The 16,510-nt window shown below is 43.5% G+C and overlaps 1 protein-coding gene across 2 annotated transcripts in view; it reads right to left on the bottom strand.

Annotated features, from left to right (window-relative positions):
* Positions 1 to 288: 288 nt before the first annotated feature.
* Positions 289 to 16,510, bottom strand: part of LOC144137950 (cytochrome P450 3A24-like) — a 32,664-nt gene continuing 16,442 nt past the window's right edge. For both annotated transcript variants that reach the window (XM_077669987.1, XM_077669986.1), the window contains exons 9-15: positions 14,382 to 14,457; positions 12,741 to 12,816; positions 12,315 to 12,423; positions 10,853 to 10,941; positions 9,866 to 10,006; positions 8,182 to 8,347; positions 289 to 590 (exon numbers count right to left, since the gene is read on the bottom strand). In XM_077669987.1, the coding sequence (XP_077526113.1) occupies positions 507 to 590; positions 8,182 to 8,347; positions 9,866 to 10,006; positions 10,853 to 10,941; positions 12,315 to 12,423; positions 12,741 to 12,816; positions 14,382 to 14,457 (741 nt within the window). In that variant the 3' untranslated portion in view covers positions 289 to 506. The remainder of the gene's footprint in view (positions 591 to 8,181; positions 8,348 to 9,865; positions 10,007 to 10,852; positions 10,942 to 12,314; positions 12,424 to 12,740; positions 12,817 to 14,381; positions 14,458 to 16,510) is intronic.

The following is a 16,510-nucleotide window of genomic DNA, read 5'->3' on the forward strand; positions in this document are numbered from 1 at the left end:
TTTCTTCATGTTTGTCAGCTTGATCGGTGTACCAATGATACCACTATAACAGAAACTGCAATTTGTGTCCATAAAAGTATAAATGGGATCACCTTTACTGGGCTCAAGTAAAATGTCATTTTGTGGGTCTTGTACGGGATAAGGCATATACCTTTTATCTCAAGAGAACTGCGTTATCTTCATCCCCTTGCTTCAGTACAGGTGAAAATAACCTCACAAGACGCTTAACAATAAGAACAAAATAGCCTTTTGTAAAATCACAAGCACACCTTTATTTACAATACGTATTATTTTACACTATAAGGAATTGAGTTAACAGTGCAAACATGATTTTTTTGTACAAGAACAGTGGTGATAATGTCTCGCGAGCCGTACAAACGTGTTAACGGTCACGCAAAAAGGTTCCTCTTCAGCAATAAATGAAATAAAAGGTTCACAATATTGCGTTAAAACAGTCGGCGTCCTGAGCACAAAGAAAGTGAGTTGTTCGTGCTCAGGGGCGCATGTCAAGGTTGCACTTTCTCCAGTTTCATCCAGACTCCATTTGGAACAATGGTGGCAATGAACGAGGATTTTAGCTTGATAGGTTCCTGCATTAAAAGAAGACACTGTCAGTTAGCCTTTCTAAATTAAGTGCTGATCTCATCGACCAACGCAATAGTTTTCTAGGAGCTTTGCTGCCCAGCCATTATGAATAAAACAAACTGCTATTCAAATTGGTCCACCCGTCCACTCGTATAGGCATGCATGTACAAATAAATATACAGGCAGTGAATTATTCAGAACAATTACAAAGCACCGGATTTTCCTGTGTTCAAGTTGTCACTTCGAATTTACTGTATACTCTAAGTTGGGTGCATGTGTGCCCTTGCCTAAATCATGGTGGATTGGGTGTTTGCCTAGGCTTGTAGTTAATAAATCACATTGGATTTTAAGTGCAAAGTCTACCTGTAGGCTATCGGCTACGAGACGCGCCATAGTGAAGGCCTTCGTTATATTTATGCCTGCACATCTTGCGAAGCTTCGCAGACAACAGCGTATTTTATACAGCATTCCTCAACAGCTTCCCAAGCCAAGGATCAGATCGGCAAACTATAACGCAATATTAAGGTGTGTGCATGCGTGTGGCAATGCGGAATATTTAGCCGAAAGGTAAAACGAATTTCAGTTTCAACGTTGTTAAAAAGGAACTTCATTTTTTTTTATTCTCTAAGAATTGCTATCTGTATTGCCCACGCACACGCCACAGGCTTTGCACTGTGTGGCTCTGAACAATACAATAGTTTAACCCTAAGTTTTCAAGCGCTTTAAACTGCTTTCTTGGAATATGCTGCCCTTGAAAAAAAAAGGATTTATAACCAGTTTCAAGTCTCGAGATTAGTTAGTTATTGCTTTAAAGAGAAATATGTGTGTTGTTCCGATTTTTGCTTCATTTTAATACTCTAAACGCTAAGGTAAGCTCCACCAAAATGAATTTGAGTGACAGAGCCATGCCACGAACAAGAAAATTCGACGAGAACAACACCGTGCATGTAATTTTATTCAAAAATGTGACCTGTGCAGTTGCTCGTTGCAATGAAGATCATCATGCCTGCATTGCGGAATGCCAAAACGCCGACCACACTTGCGAGTCAAAATCGTACGTTTGGCACCGCAGTTTGCCGAAATTTTATTTTTGGCTGTATGGATTGGTCAATAGAATGCAACGTAGTACGGCTGGTCACAGAACTGAGTTACAGTGTACGAATACTTCAGAGTCTTGCAAAAATTTCCTGCTTGCAACCTGTACACTTTTAAGTTCCGCCTAGGTTACTTCTAAGCTCCAAGTTGTTTATGCTATGATCTGTATTGGAATTGAATTTTATTGGATGTATTGAATTTATTTGAATTAGATCATCCGCATTTTTACGACCGAGTTGACCTGAACGTTGTCAAAAGGAGTGCGACCAACTAAACGCCACCCCTTTCAGTTAGTTATTTAGCTTACTCCAGAGAGAATTAGTTTAATAAAATTTGCTATGAATATTGTTTTATGCTAGAAAAGCGATATCAGGCTGTGAAATTCCTTTCTTCGCGGTTGCGCCCAACTTAGTGAGGCTGCTGAAGCTGTTTCAGGAAGCGGTGGCTTGGTAATGATTTTGACTAATAATTATCTATGAGATACGTATATAAACGTGTAACCCTAAACAGACAAAGCCCCTCTTCGTGCGAAAGCTAGTCTCGAGGATTTTTGGAGGCAAGCTCTCATTTACCCCAAGAGATGAATGTTCTCACTTCTTTTTCCTTCTTACTATTAGGTTGGCACCCACAAGAAAAAGCTATTGTTGCTGCCACGCCCATCACAAGCTCTCCACACAAGACGTGGCTAAGAACTTCATGTCTTCGCTTATTAGCAGATTACATTTTCGTGAATTAACAGTCACCTTTGCAGCCACTGCTGCAGCATTAAACGGACTCTGCAACACTTAGATAGATGCTTTCACTCTTTCATTCGCGCCTGGTAGCACTGGAAAATATAAAGATATCGACAGCACGGAGCGGAACTGCGGGATTTGCTCGTCGCAGCAGATAGCCCTTCCACTTATGCTTTGCTCTTATGGCTTTCTTCTTAAAGTGTCCATCGAATGCATCCATTACTGAAACAGAAGGAAAGCCGGCCAATAGCCGCCATACCGCTGTAATGATGTAATTCGAGCGGTCGAAGAACGCCAAGACCGGGAAAGAGAGAAACATCTTTTGAGCAAATTTTCAAGTTGTCCGATGAGCACAGAGCATTAATGTTTTGCTGAGGCACTTCACTACCCCGCAACCTAAGTACTCGATGTGTTTGTCGACTACGTTCCAAGAATTTAATATTTTAAAAAGTTGAAAAAAGTGTTACAGGGTCCCTTTAAATTTTTGCAATAGGTTGTGGTATTGTACGAGATGGGACCATCACAGAGGCTTCACCGCGACAGGCCTTACAACAGAAACCATATTACAACAGAAACCGTGCGTGGGCACGGTTGCAGCGGACGGGCCGCAATGGCTCAAAATCCACTCTCGTTCTTCGTTCAGGTGATGCTGCCGATCCTGACTTTTGGCACGACGCCCTTCTACGCCTGCGTGGGTTACCAGCTGCAAGTCACGGTTCCCGCCAAACCACTCCAGTCTGCGCACCGTGTTCCAGTGACGGAATTCATCGTGCTTACGACTTCTTCCGTCGATGTTCGCTTCCCTTGCCCGAGCGCTTCATCGTCATCAACAGCCCCAGCAGCGCCAGCTATAAAAGAGCGGTCCTTCTTGGAATTCACCAGTGGGCACGGTTGCAGCGGACGGGCCGCAATGGCTCAAAATCCACTCTCGTTCTTCGTTCAGGTGCGTAACTGTACTTCACTGTATGCTAGAAAAAGTGACAATCTCTGTCTTTTGCTGCTCCCGTGCCCACGGGTATTTTGTGAAGTTCTGTCTGACTGCCTTAACACTGGCATTCTTTTATTAATGGCTGGGGATATAGAAGCCAACCCCGGTCCTCAAAAGAAGGTGCCCTCACAAAAAAGCAAACTTCCTAACCCCTCCGAGAGTGACTCGTCTACCGAACTAGACGAAAGCAGTGAAATGTTACATATTCTAAAACAACTTCAGGCACAGTCATCGGCGATAACAGCTAGCCACGAAGAATTAAAAAAAGGTGTGGCAGAAATTCGCAACAGCCAACGAAACATTGAATCTTCTTTAGCTAGCTTCGGGAACAGGCTGACCATTGCTGAACAAAAAATTCAAAATCTAGAAGAAAACAGCGGAGTGGTGAAGTCAGCGGATCGTACGATAAAAGAGCTTCAGGAACAAAACGTACTTTTGCAAAATCGTGTTGATGAGCAAGAGGACAGGGCCAGACGCGAAAACCTTCTGTTTCATGGAATTCCCGATGAAAACGAAAGTTGGGCCGAAAGCGAGAAAAAAATATTAGAACTCTTATCGTCATGTCCCGATACTCACATCGACGATAGCTGCATTGAACGTGCGCATCGACTTGGGCAGTTTCATGAGGCAAAGTGTCGTCCTTTAATTGTGAAATTCGCTAGTTTCAAAACAAGAGATAGAATTTTTCAAGCGAAACCAAAGCTCAAAGAACTGGATGTGAGTGTTAGCGAAGACTACTCGCCTGGAACGCGCATAGCTCACAAAAAGCTAATCGAATTCGCGAAATCCCAGCCCGGTACCCCTTCCTTTAAATTGAAATATAGAAAACTATTATTGAACGGGAAATACTACTCGTATGATCCGTTGATGGCCGAAGTCGTCGAAACCGGGACGATTTCCCATGCTTCAGATACTAATTCCCGTGCACCAACACAGCCAAAATCCTCTGACATATCCTCCACCCAGCATAGGGATCCAGTAGCCAGCACTTCTAACATAAAAAAACACATCGCAATAACGGTTGGCGAGGGGTGTGGCTACACAATCCTCATTTCAGGATGTTTCTGTTCTGTTTACGAACATTAGAAGTGTAATAAAAAAGCGTACAGAACTTTCCGCGGCAATCAATTCATGTTCCGCAAATATCGTTGTTTTAACGGAAACATGGCTTCACCGTAATATACGTGACTCTGAAATCTTCGAAACACCCAGCACGTTTCACATTTATCGCTGCGATAGAGAAGCGAGGCAAGGTGGGGGCGTGCTTGTGGCGATAAGTAAACAGTTTGAGTCCTTTGCCCTCAATATTCCGACAAATCTAGAAATAGTCTGGGTATCCGTAAAACTATCCCATCGCCGCTTTATCTTGGCCGTATGCTATCGACCGCCAAATGCCTCCTCCTCTTTTGCCGCAGAGCTTCACGACACCATAAATTCTGTAATAACCCGTTATCCTTCAGTCCCCCTCTTTCTATTGGGTGATTTTAACCTCCCTGGGATTACGTGGACCGCACCGACGCCACATTCAAACCCATTCTCTTCAATTTGTGAGGAATTTATAAATTTATGCTCCACATTTAACCTAACACAAATAGTTGACCAACCTACTCGGACAACCCCCACAAGCTCAAACTTATTAGATCTAGTTCTTACAACTTGCCCAGACTTGTGCTCTCCGATAACGTTCATGCCTAAGTTGAGTGATCATTCATTACTGAATTTTTCTATTTCAATTCCAGTAAAAAAGCTTACTAGAACAACCAAAATTTTAAGTGATTACCGAAACGCGGATTTCGCCAAAATCAATGACGAGCTACACACTTTCCTGACGACGTATTTGACAGGTTTTGAGAACCACTCTGTAGAATATAACTGGTGTTTAGTCAAAAACAAAATCCTTGAGCTGACCCACCGTTTTGTTCCTGCACGCGTAATCTCGTACAACCCTAAAGCGGCCTGGTACAACGCCCATATTCGACGGCTTTCAAACAGAAAAAAACGCTTGTATCGCCTGGCGAAAAAATCCCGAAGCCAACACCGGTGGACTTTGTACCGCGCAGCTGCAGAAGCGTATGTTTCAGCGGTTCAAACCGCAAAAAAGGATTTCCTTAAAAACACCTTACCAAGCATGTTGCTTAATAACACCAAAAAATTTTGGAATGTTCTCAACCCCCCCGAAAACAATAGAATAGTTCTTACAAGCCCTAAAGGTGAACCAATTGGCGACAAAGAATGCTCAAGCGTATTAAACAGTGTGTTTTCTGATTCGTTTACAAAGCCGTCATGTTCGCAACTACCAGAGTTTCCCCGCAATACGTATGTGCCTATGTATCCAATAATAATTGACACCGGTGGTATTTCTAAGATTATTAATTCTATTAAAACATCGGGAGCGTTTGGCGTTGATGGTATAAGTCCTAAATTTCTAAAAAACACCAATGTATGTTGTTCCATTCTGTTAGCTAAAATCTTTCAGCAATCTTTGGACACCGGCGAATTACCAGATGATTTCAAAATCGGAAAGGTGGTACCAGCGTTCAAATCTGGAGATAAGCATTCACCCTTAAACTACAGACCCATTTCCATCACTAGCGTGCCGTGCAAAATTCTTGAGCATATAATATATTCGCACATCTCCAACTTCCTCGAGTCCAACTCATTTTTTCACCCATCCCAGCATGGATTCCGCAAAACATTCTCTTGTGAGACGCAACTGCTCCTATTCACTCACAAACTTCATGCTATTCTTGACCGTCGTTCTTTCGCAGACTGCATTTTTTTAGATTTTGCAAAAGCTTTTGATAAGGTCTCTCATCGGTTACTTCTACTAAAACTCCGCAATATTGGAATTGAAACTAACGTATTAAAGTGGCTTGAAAGTTTTCTTACTAATCGCCAACAGTTTGTCACAGCTAACGACGTTAGCTCATCGCTTGCCCCCGTAATATCAGGCGTTCCTCAAGGAACAGTCCTCGGCCCTTTACTTTTTCTTATTTACATAAACGACCTGCCTAACTGCGTTTCCTCTTCGATTCATTTATTTGCCGATGATTGTGTTTTTTTCCGAGAAATAACAACTAATGACGACATTCATGCTCTTCAAAGTGACATCAATGCCATTTCCAACTGGTGTGACACGTGGCAGATGAAGCTAAACGTTACAAAATGTAAATTCATGCGCGTTTCACGTATTTCGACAATCCCACCCTCGTATCACCTGGATCAAATTGCTCTTGAATCTGTCCCGTCGTACAAATATCTCGGCCTTCATATAACAACCGATCTTTCCTGGAAAAAACATATTGATTTCATCACCAACAAAGCAAATCGCATGCTTGGTTATCTTAAACGAAACTTTCAGTCTGCTCCTTCATCTATCAAGCTACTTTTTTACAAATCCATTGTCCGCAGCCAACTCGAGTACGCCTCATCAATATGGGATCCTCACATAGAAATACTTGTTCATCAACTAGAAATGATACAAAACAACTCTGCGCGTTTCATTCTTTCAAATTATCAGCGAGCATCCAGTGTGTCTACAATGAAATTGAACTTGGGACTGCCATTGCTCACCACGCGTCGTAAAATCGCTCGGCTCTGCCTTTTCCATAAAATCTTTTATCATGATACCCTTCACGACTTTCTTATAACCCCGCCGTCATATCTATCTTCACGTCTTGACCACTCCCACAAAGTAGGCGAAATTTCATGCCATACAACAACTTTTTCTAAATCATTTATCCCGTCAACGTCAAAAGACTGGAACCACCTTCCCCGTGACATTGCTGCAATCGTTCATTCCGAGTTGTTTAATGCTGCTCTTCATAATACCGTTGTGTAACCTTATTTTTAACAAAGCGGCGTGCGCTGTATAAACACCTTTTGCTGTTATTATCGCATGTACGTGCAATTTGAGCCACTGTACAATGTCTATTGTTACATATTTTGTACTTACGCTGCTACGTTTTGTTATTGTTGTATTTCGTACCCCACTCCCCTCTTCAATGTATTCACACTGAGGGTATTCACAAATAAAAAAAATTCACAAATAAAAAAAGAAGGAAATTGGGCTGCCACACTTATAATTACTGTTTTATACCACGTAAATGCTTATAGAACGAGTGGAATTCATAATAGGACAAGCGAGATTACACTTTATGATTGTTCTTTATTGCACTCATGCAGAGGTAACACAAAAAATATTCGTACCAGGGGCATAACCAGGGGAAACAGGGTATTCCGGTGTAAAAACAACCCCGTTAAAGCGTAAAAATCACTGAGGTATTGTTTGGGCGCAGGCTCTTCTTATTATTTTTACCGGCAGCCTATAGCACTCCCCCAAAAATGTTTGATAAAGCACTGAATGGGACCGATAGTAGCACTACGCAACAGCACAATACGCAACGCGTGCCCCCAGCAGTACGCGGTACGTTTTTGAATGAAGTTTAGCGGCTGAAGAGGATGTCATAATTAACGTACTCTTGATAAATGCTAATAATCTTTAAAGAGGGGCCGGCAACTTAGCTAATTTCCCATTTAATGATTCAGCAATTATAGACCTCGACGGTATTGCATTTCGACAGAACCAGCGCCTGCAATAAATAGGGATCTTCTCCCACCTTTTTAATAGATGCAATTAGGAATGACACTTTGTGTGTCCATGTGCCCTGCAGTGCTTTTTTTTGCAGTTGTATCAAGTTGGTCTCTTCCCTGTCGTGGCTGTACTTACTGAGCACCGTCAGTTCAACAGTATACGCTAGAAGAAACAATCGAACTAACTTTGTGATGCTCCTCATCTACGGATACTTTGAAACTGGCCAGGAACTTGGACAACATCAACTTCATCTCTAAGAGGGCGAAGTTGCGCCCCAGGCACTCCCGAGGACCTTTGCCAAAAGGCTGGAAGCTGGCCGGATGGATGCGGTGCTTGTTCTCGGCATTGAACCTGCGAGAATAGTGTCCAATATTGAGAGCAGAGGCAAGTGACCATCTCAAAATGTGCGACTTTCAGGTATGCTGAGCTCAATTCTCTATTCGCGGTACAGACGGATACGTTCTGCGCTCTTGGAAGATTTTTATATAACATGACATTCTTAACAAGAACCTAATTTCAAAAGGTACTGTGATTAATAAGTCAGAGTTTGCAGTGTGTCGGATATGACAATGACAATCAATGCCCGCATAAGTGGAGGTAATGGGGAAGTTTTAAACTGCTTCGTGGGCTACCAGAACGAACATGATGGCACCAGCCCTGGTTATTCATTGTCTGCATCCCTTCGGGCGACCAAGAGACCGGCATGGGCATGTGCTCGGTGGGCGCTATCGCACATCATCGTAATTTACCATTATACCCGCCGCGGTGGCTCAGTGGCTAAGGCGTTGCGCTGCTGAGTACGAGGTCGCGGGTTCGATTCCCGGCCGCGGCTGCCGCTTTTCTGACGGAGGCGAAAAGCAAAAATGCCCGTGTGTACGAGATTTCGGCGCACGTTAAAGATCCCCAGGTGGTCAAAATTAATCCGGAGCCCTCCACTACGGCGCGCCTCATCGCCTGCGTTGCGTCGGCGCGTTAAACCCTACAATCAATCAATCAATTTACCATTATAATTATGATGAATAAAAGAGCGGGGAGGATCAAATGAGGGGATCTAGAACTTGGTATATAAAACAACGCACGTAATACATAAATGAACATTTGCCTAGTAGCCAGTCATAACCGAGAATAAGGATAGCAATAATTTCCACCTTATGCAAGGGCCGGGATAGCAATAATTTGCAGCTGTAATTAATACGTACCGTATGCGAACAAAAGATATGCACAGCAATCGGTCGACCATTTAATGGAATTGTAGCGGGGCGTGCAGCTTTTGACGGAATGAGTTACGGCCCGGGCCAACAGCCATATTTTTGGGAAGGTGATTCGAAATTGTGGATTCCCGGCCGTTTCATTGTGGATGCCCGGCCGTTTGTGCGTGAAATGGGTTTTTATTGGTCAATGCAGGAAGAAGTTTTGTCTGGTGGCTTTAGAAGCTGCTGCTCTTATTGTAGGCGATACTAGAGCTGTGCAGAAGGCAAAGGCAAAGGCGCAAAATTATATAGCATATGTGCCTGCATTGTCGTCTTTGGTGCGGTTATGCTGTTTTTTTTTTCAGAGCACCGTTAAGTTGCGAAGTGAGCTGTGTGGTTTTGTACTGATTTGAGATGACTGATTGAGATATCTCAAACGTACTGATTTGAGATATCTCAAACGCCTGTGGTGAATTTGAGATAAGCAATATCCGGAAAATCGCGAATGTGTTCCCCCTGGACAATATAGGATATCGTTCAATTAATCGAATTTGCGGCCGCTTCTCCCTTTTGCATGCCTGAAGAAATTTGTTTGGGTCTGCCTGAAAACTTTGTTCTTTGGAAGCGAGGGCGATAAAACATTGCTCATATCTGAAAAGCAAGAGGCGAAAAGGCTTACCGCTCTGGGTCAAACTTGTCCGGTTCAGGCCACACCTCTGGGTCGTGATGGAGGTACGTCACAGGCGCCATAATGCTCAGGCCTTTAGGAATCTTCACACCATTATACTCGTAGTCGTTTTCTGCTCGCCGAGAAACAAATCTGAAAGAAATGAAGACATGGACACCAGTAAAATTTCTGCCTTCCCAAAAGGCATAATCCCTATTAGTGTTGCGCGACGCACGTATCCGTGCCGTTCATTTTTACAGGCTTGGCTGGGATAGGCGGCCATACAGAACTTTAGAAAAAATTACTTAGATGCGAGTCAACTGTACAGCTTATATCCGGATCCCCAACAGCGTCTGGAGGACATGGCGAAACAGGCCACCCACAATCATTCATCATCGTGCAGATGCTAGTGCAAAATGCACGGTTACAACTGGAAACTGTAATAAAGGCAGTTACTTTTAAATATTGTATTTATGTAGCCAGCTCAAATTACCTCCTTAAAGCCCGCATGAATTTCTCCTGCACCAGGTATAGGTACACGCATGTTCACCATTAGGTTAACAGCGCATGGTACTTTGTGATCTTGTTTATACTTGCTATGCCAATTCTTAAGTAATACAAATTGTACCTTTACTTCTGTTAGGTAAACTTTGTATCAAATGGAGTTTGTTTTCTGTATTATGTTTTCTGCATTATGTTTTCTGAGCTCGAAATTTTTTTACTTAGTCACGTTGCTGCTGAGTTGTGTGTAGAGGGGGGAGGGGTGGCCGGGGGATGTCACTTTTTCAGGTAATTCGTTTGCCTTTTCGGCATCCCCCGAAGACAACCGCTTCTGTGATGTTTTTATGTGTTCATTACGATGTTTACTCAGTAACATCTCCCCTGTAACTTTTTCGGTTGTCTAAAAATAAAACATTCACATACACATGAAAAGACGCGAAGACACAGCTCCTGCCTTCATTCAGAAAAGCAGGAATATATACCTGATGGTCAACTCACCCTACTACTCCGGTGTAATAGCGCATCGTTTCGTTTAAAACCATGTCCAGGTAGGGAATTTCCATCACGTTTTTCTGCGTAAACACACCCTGCAAAATAACGCACAGCGTCTTGAATACCGGCGAGCATCTTTTATGCAGGTTTACAAACAGAAAAAAAGAAAATACGAAGAGCTGGGGCACATCAAAATAGCGCGCACGCACAATTTCATTTTGTTTCAGTGTTTGTAATTACACTATTTTTTGGAACCGCAAAGGTGAGTGCCCTCCATGCGGTGTGAAAAGATTTTCACTGCGCATGTGCATCCCCCCACAGACAAGTTTTGTGTGCAGACTAGGGCCGTGATTAGACAAGTGCAAAAACCTAGCGAAGACTGAAATTTGAACTGTTTATTTTCAGCGAGCGGGTGGCTAAAACAGCAGCGCTCTTTTCGAGAAGGCCGCCATCATGAACTGCGTCCTTGCTAGATCGCAAATGTTACAACCGTTGTGTGTGCGATCACTGCAGTGGCATGCTTTCCAGTTTTGCAGTGGCAAAACTGGAATACAAATCATGGAATAGAAACTGGAAGGTCAAAACTGCCATGTTGGCCTTCAGGTAAGAGGTGACCCGGGTGGGAGAGGGGGGGTTCTGACTTCGTGCTGGGGCCCGCATAATTACTGCTCCGCGGGCCGCAGGCTGCCAAACCCTGTTCTGTACGATATCATATAACAAGGTTATGCTGGATACAAAATAAAAAAAACACGTAAATTCGGACCACGACAGGGAAAATAACAGGATAAACACAGCAATGACCTGTAGTAGAGGGTTCGACGAAAGTTGGTCTGGTGGCGCATTATTTAGAGAAACAGTAAAACCATCACTGAACAAAGAGTTATTTGATCAACAAAGGACACCAAGATTGTGAACAAGAAACCCGTACGGGTTCTGAAACTTCTTACTTTTTGACTGTTTTACTGTTTCTGCAGCAATTATTTGCAACAGAACTCCTTGCTCAAAGCACACATAGCTAGGTCCTGAAATATAATCGTGAAAGACGCCTGAAACAATGAAGGTTTTCCTCGTTAAAGTTGCACCTGTGTGGGCAAAACCCGGGTTCGTTCACCATGGTAATAAAAGTGACTGGCAACAGTTTTTTCCGGGACTTTTTCTGGTGGACGACCTTCTCATAGACGAAAAATTGTTATACATATGAAATTTCGAGATACGTAGTCATCGCTATAACCGCCATTTACCTTGCAGCTATTGCAGATGGGTTTCGCCTCAGTTGCATGAGTAAAATGCGTCAATAATTCTGGATTTAAAGGGAAGTTGTTGAAACGTATGGACAATAATTTCTCAGCATATTCTTGTTGCGCTTTAAAATGCCCAAAAATACTAAGCTAATTATCCAGGTATTGCCAAGCTTTAAGCCAAAACGGCTGGTGCATTAACTCTTTGTGAGTATCAAGCCCACACTTACGTCTCTTTTGAGCACAGCAAAGATTTCCTCCCGGAGCCTGTCCTGCATTTCTGGGTGCCACGCGAGCATGTGCAGGGTCAGACCCATGGTATTTGGCGTGGCCTCCATTCTGCAAAAGAAAGCGAAAATTATATTGCTGCGTGCTTTTCCAAGATCTCAAGGCAAATGTAATGAATGATCGCACAGCATGCATTGCTAAGTAACATTATTTTAGATTAATATCACAGAGTTTATTTTCATCTATGATTGAAATATATTATGAATTCCGCAAAAGTAAAAATGGAACTGCTCTAACGCTTCCTACCTGCGACTTAAGTGGATAAGAAACTTTTCCTCTCTTGCTTAAGCAATGTGTGCAATCTTCCCTTGAAGTTTTGAGCTTTGACGCCGAGGCTTATCAAATATGCGCTATAATTGTTTTCTTACCCGGCTATGAGATAGAAGGCCGAGTTCGCAATGACTTCACCCTTGGTTAATGCAAGCTTAGTCTTCCCGTCAAATCCTGTTTAGTAGAAAACAGAGCAAACCATTTTATTGAATTACCCATTTGCCACTCTTGACTTGCGGTGCAAAACAACGCTCGGTCACTAAATTGAATCACCAAGATATAAAGTCAGTTAAGCGTGACAAAAAAGAGCAAATTGTTTTAAGAAGTTGAGTTTAACTCCGACCACAATCTTATAATGAAGCAAGCTGCCGCGCGGAAAGGGGACTTTAAATTCAAATAGAATAGCGTGATTTCCCGACAAGAAATAATATTGTGTAGCTTTCGAATTGTCTGACCAGGGCGACTTCGAAAAGGTTTCTCGGTTTGTTCTGCCCCTGAAAATGCATCAAGCGTTAGCTAAAGGCTGCGGACTAGGTTAAAACAAAACGAGGTGTATTAGAGGGAAGCTGTATACCTCTTGGTTTTTCTGCATAGCCTGCGTCTACGCCGTCGCGTAGAACGGAAATTCGCACCATGTAGATACGGATTTAGGGAGTATGGTTACAGAAAACGGGTGTAAGCCATGTTTCTATCAGAACTGCCCCGAAACAAATTTCATGGCAATTTGACGCTAGGACAACTCAATCATTACGCCAAGTATCATTTGCTGGCCATAATTATCTTACAGTTCATAATGAAGTTGTAACTATTGCGGAATTCTCGTCTGCTCTCAATGCATTGGCGTCTACAGGAAGAAAAACGGACAGGCTCATGTTTGTCCGCTAGAACAAAAAAAAAAATCAGCAGTGGCTAAGCTCGGCTATGCCAGGATATACGTAGCGTGAGCTAAGGTTCAGCTGGTTATTCTTAGCTTTCCTGGTTGTCTAAGATTGGCTTGATTATCATGCTTACTGCTGCTTCAATGACACACACACGGTGTACGCATTATGTGACACATGTAACTCCATCCGGCGGGAAGCCTTCCGACTTGTCCTGGCCTTCCTCGAGGAGACCGACCTTATCAAACGACTGTAGCCCAATGCCTGCCGGCCAGCCTTACACACTCCTTATCTCTTTCTTTCTCTCCCTCTTTCTCTATCCCCATTGGTTCTCGCCTATCCCCTTTCATTCCCCCTCTCCCCTTACCCGGACTGGGTTGTATGTTGGTGAACTCCCAAAGGAGTTCAAAATATCCCCAGTTCACTTCTTTCCCACTTTATATATCACTCACTCACTCACTCACTCACTCACTCACTCACTCACTCACTCACTCACTCCAGCAAGGATTGCGGCACATTGAGCTCCGCGCTCTGACGCCGGTCGTGACAGTTCATCCTCTTTGTTTGCCATCCGAGCAAACTCCTCGCAGCTTGCGTTCTTTGTCTGGAATTCTACCCGTGCGTCTGCTTGGAGAACAGCAGCTTCTCTATTGTCTCCTCGCTACGGCGGGGTTCGCGTCTGCCGTGTCGCGACTGCTTTAGGGGTAGCTCACCTCTCGCACAAAATATTTAACAGCACTCGAAACCAGCTTCGGAAAGTATTCTTTGCCTTATTGTGTATTGGAAAGCATATTTTGCTTTTCGACAGTGTACGGAAAACTCAGTTTCACTTGTTGCGCTGTTTAGGTAATGGAGATTTACCGTGGCCATCGTTCTTGAACAGCTCCCCCGTGTTCTCTTTGTTTAGGAGAAGCTGCAGCACGTCAACCTTCTCTCGCTGAAAAAAATAGAAATCAAGGAAGGTTATTATCAGCGAAAAGAAAGATGCAAGAACGACCACCGATTAGTTATTTAGTTGGCTCACAACACTAGAAATGTATATTTTTTTCCTTTGTCCGAAGAATTTTCTTCAGCTTATGGCGTTGGGCGTCACTTTGCCAAAAAAAGCCACGTATGGCTGGATCCGACGGACACTGGATCTACCTTGGCGTAACCCAAAATCGTAGTCTCTGTTTATTACCGCACTCGCGGTTGGCAGTGCGCGAGGGACAGGTCTGAGCGGCAGTGACCTCTCCCGATGCCATCGCTCTGTGGGTGTGTCCGTTTGCAGAAACCGATGATGCAGTGTGCTAGAGTGCCTCCACAGTACTTAATAGAAATGAAATCGACGCAAATGCACGACACCCGCGTCAGCCATTGAGAGTAAGTGACAAAATGTATAAGCATAGTTTCCCTTACCTTTACTTTAGACACGTACGCGAAGGAAAGTTATAACGTACATTTCAGTGACACAGCACCGCCACTACGAAACATACCTATTCATTCTTATTGTCAACACTAAATTGAGATTTGAAAAAGATTCGCGATATTTTCCTATAAACTTACCGATCGTAATTTTTATGCGATGATTGATAAGTTCCTACAAAAGTCACCAATCTTAAAAGCAATTTTGCTTTTACAGAATTGCAATGTAGATGCAACTTATCTACATTTTAGAAAATTGTAGAATGGTTTTCGGTTAATTTTTGCTTCGTTCTGGAAAAATTGTCAACATATTTATGCGATGATGAAAAGGAATGCGCTAACAAGGACGGGACAAGGAAGAAAGACACAGTACAGCGCAGTAGTCAGCAAACTGAGCGTAATAATGCATTAATGACAGGCTACGTGAACAGAGCAATACTGTCTGTAATTCTAACAATGGGCATCTTGCTGTTTATTGCCATAATTGCAGATGTTTCCCTATGTTAAACGAAACCGAAGTAATCGCTATAGAAGCCGTGATTTGCTCACACGGGCGATTATAAAAGCCCGATGAATTGCGTGTGTTCGCGAAGAGTGCATAAGTGTTGCGTAAATATCTTTACCTTCTAAAAAAAATCGCGTTTCGTGATGAAAGCTGACCGGTTTGTGACTGCTTGCGTGTTCAGTGAATGTGTGTTTAGTCTGTTTTTCTCCTTTTTGTAGTGAAAGCTAGACTACACTACCTCGGGCAGTCTTCGTGGGGGCCAGTTTTGACCTTCAGAGCTAGAGGTCAAACTAGACCCCCTTCTGCAAGCGTCTGGCACGGAGAAGCAGCCCGATGGTGGGGAGAGATAGGCGGCAGAAAAGAGGTCGGCCAGGAGGGAACAGAGACGTACTCGGGACCCGTGTCGCCACCTGGCGGAGGAAGGCGATCAGGCCGCCGCTGCAGCGATAAGCGCGCGCCACGAAAGAAGGCCTGGAGGCCACGTGCGGCGCAAAGCCGTGTGCGATGGAGTAAGACGAACATCCATCTGTGGTCGCTCCTGCAGCGGTGAGGCTTAAACAACGCCGTGGGGCGAAAAAGAGGAAGCAAGTTACTGAAATTCCAGACGAGCGCAAGGAAAGATTGCAGAAACGCCGAAAGCAAGCTGCTGAAACACGGCAACGTCAACGCACAGCCGAACTCACCTGTGAGTATATTCTTCGTCGTCTATACGTGTTCTAAGCGAGACGGAGCGTCGATGAAAGACTGTGATTCGCCTCGGTGAATAAAAAATGATGAATAAACAGTGAATTTATGGTAAACATGTCTGCATATCATTGCGAAACCACACCTCGACCACACATCGACAATGGTCCTAGCCAGGGCAATGAAGCTTTCGCTATCAAAGAGGGTTAACCAAAGCTAACCCTCAGCAATTTTTTTACACACGTGCCGGTAGGTTTTAGTATTTAAGCGCGTGGATAATAAACTCAGTTTCGTAGTACGTCTGCGCCGTGTTGTGTCTTCCTTCCTTGTCCCGTCCTTGTTAGCCATGTAAAATGACCATTTAGAGCGCCAGATAGTGTGATATTTATGAGAACTA

Source organism: Haemaphysalis longicornis, unplaced genomic scaffold, assembly GCF_048455015.1.
Source record: "Haemaphysalis longicornis isolate Haplotype H1 unplaced genomic scaffold, Haemaphysalis longicornis Haplotype H1 scaffold_5, whole genome shotgun sequence".
NCBI classification, from domain to species: domain Eukaryota; kingdom Metazoa; phylum Arthropoda; class Arachnida; order Ixodida; family Ixodidae; genus Haemaphysalis; species Haemaphysalis longicornis.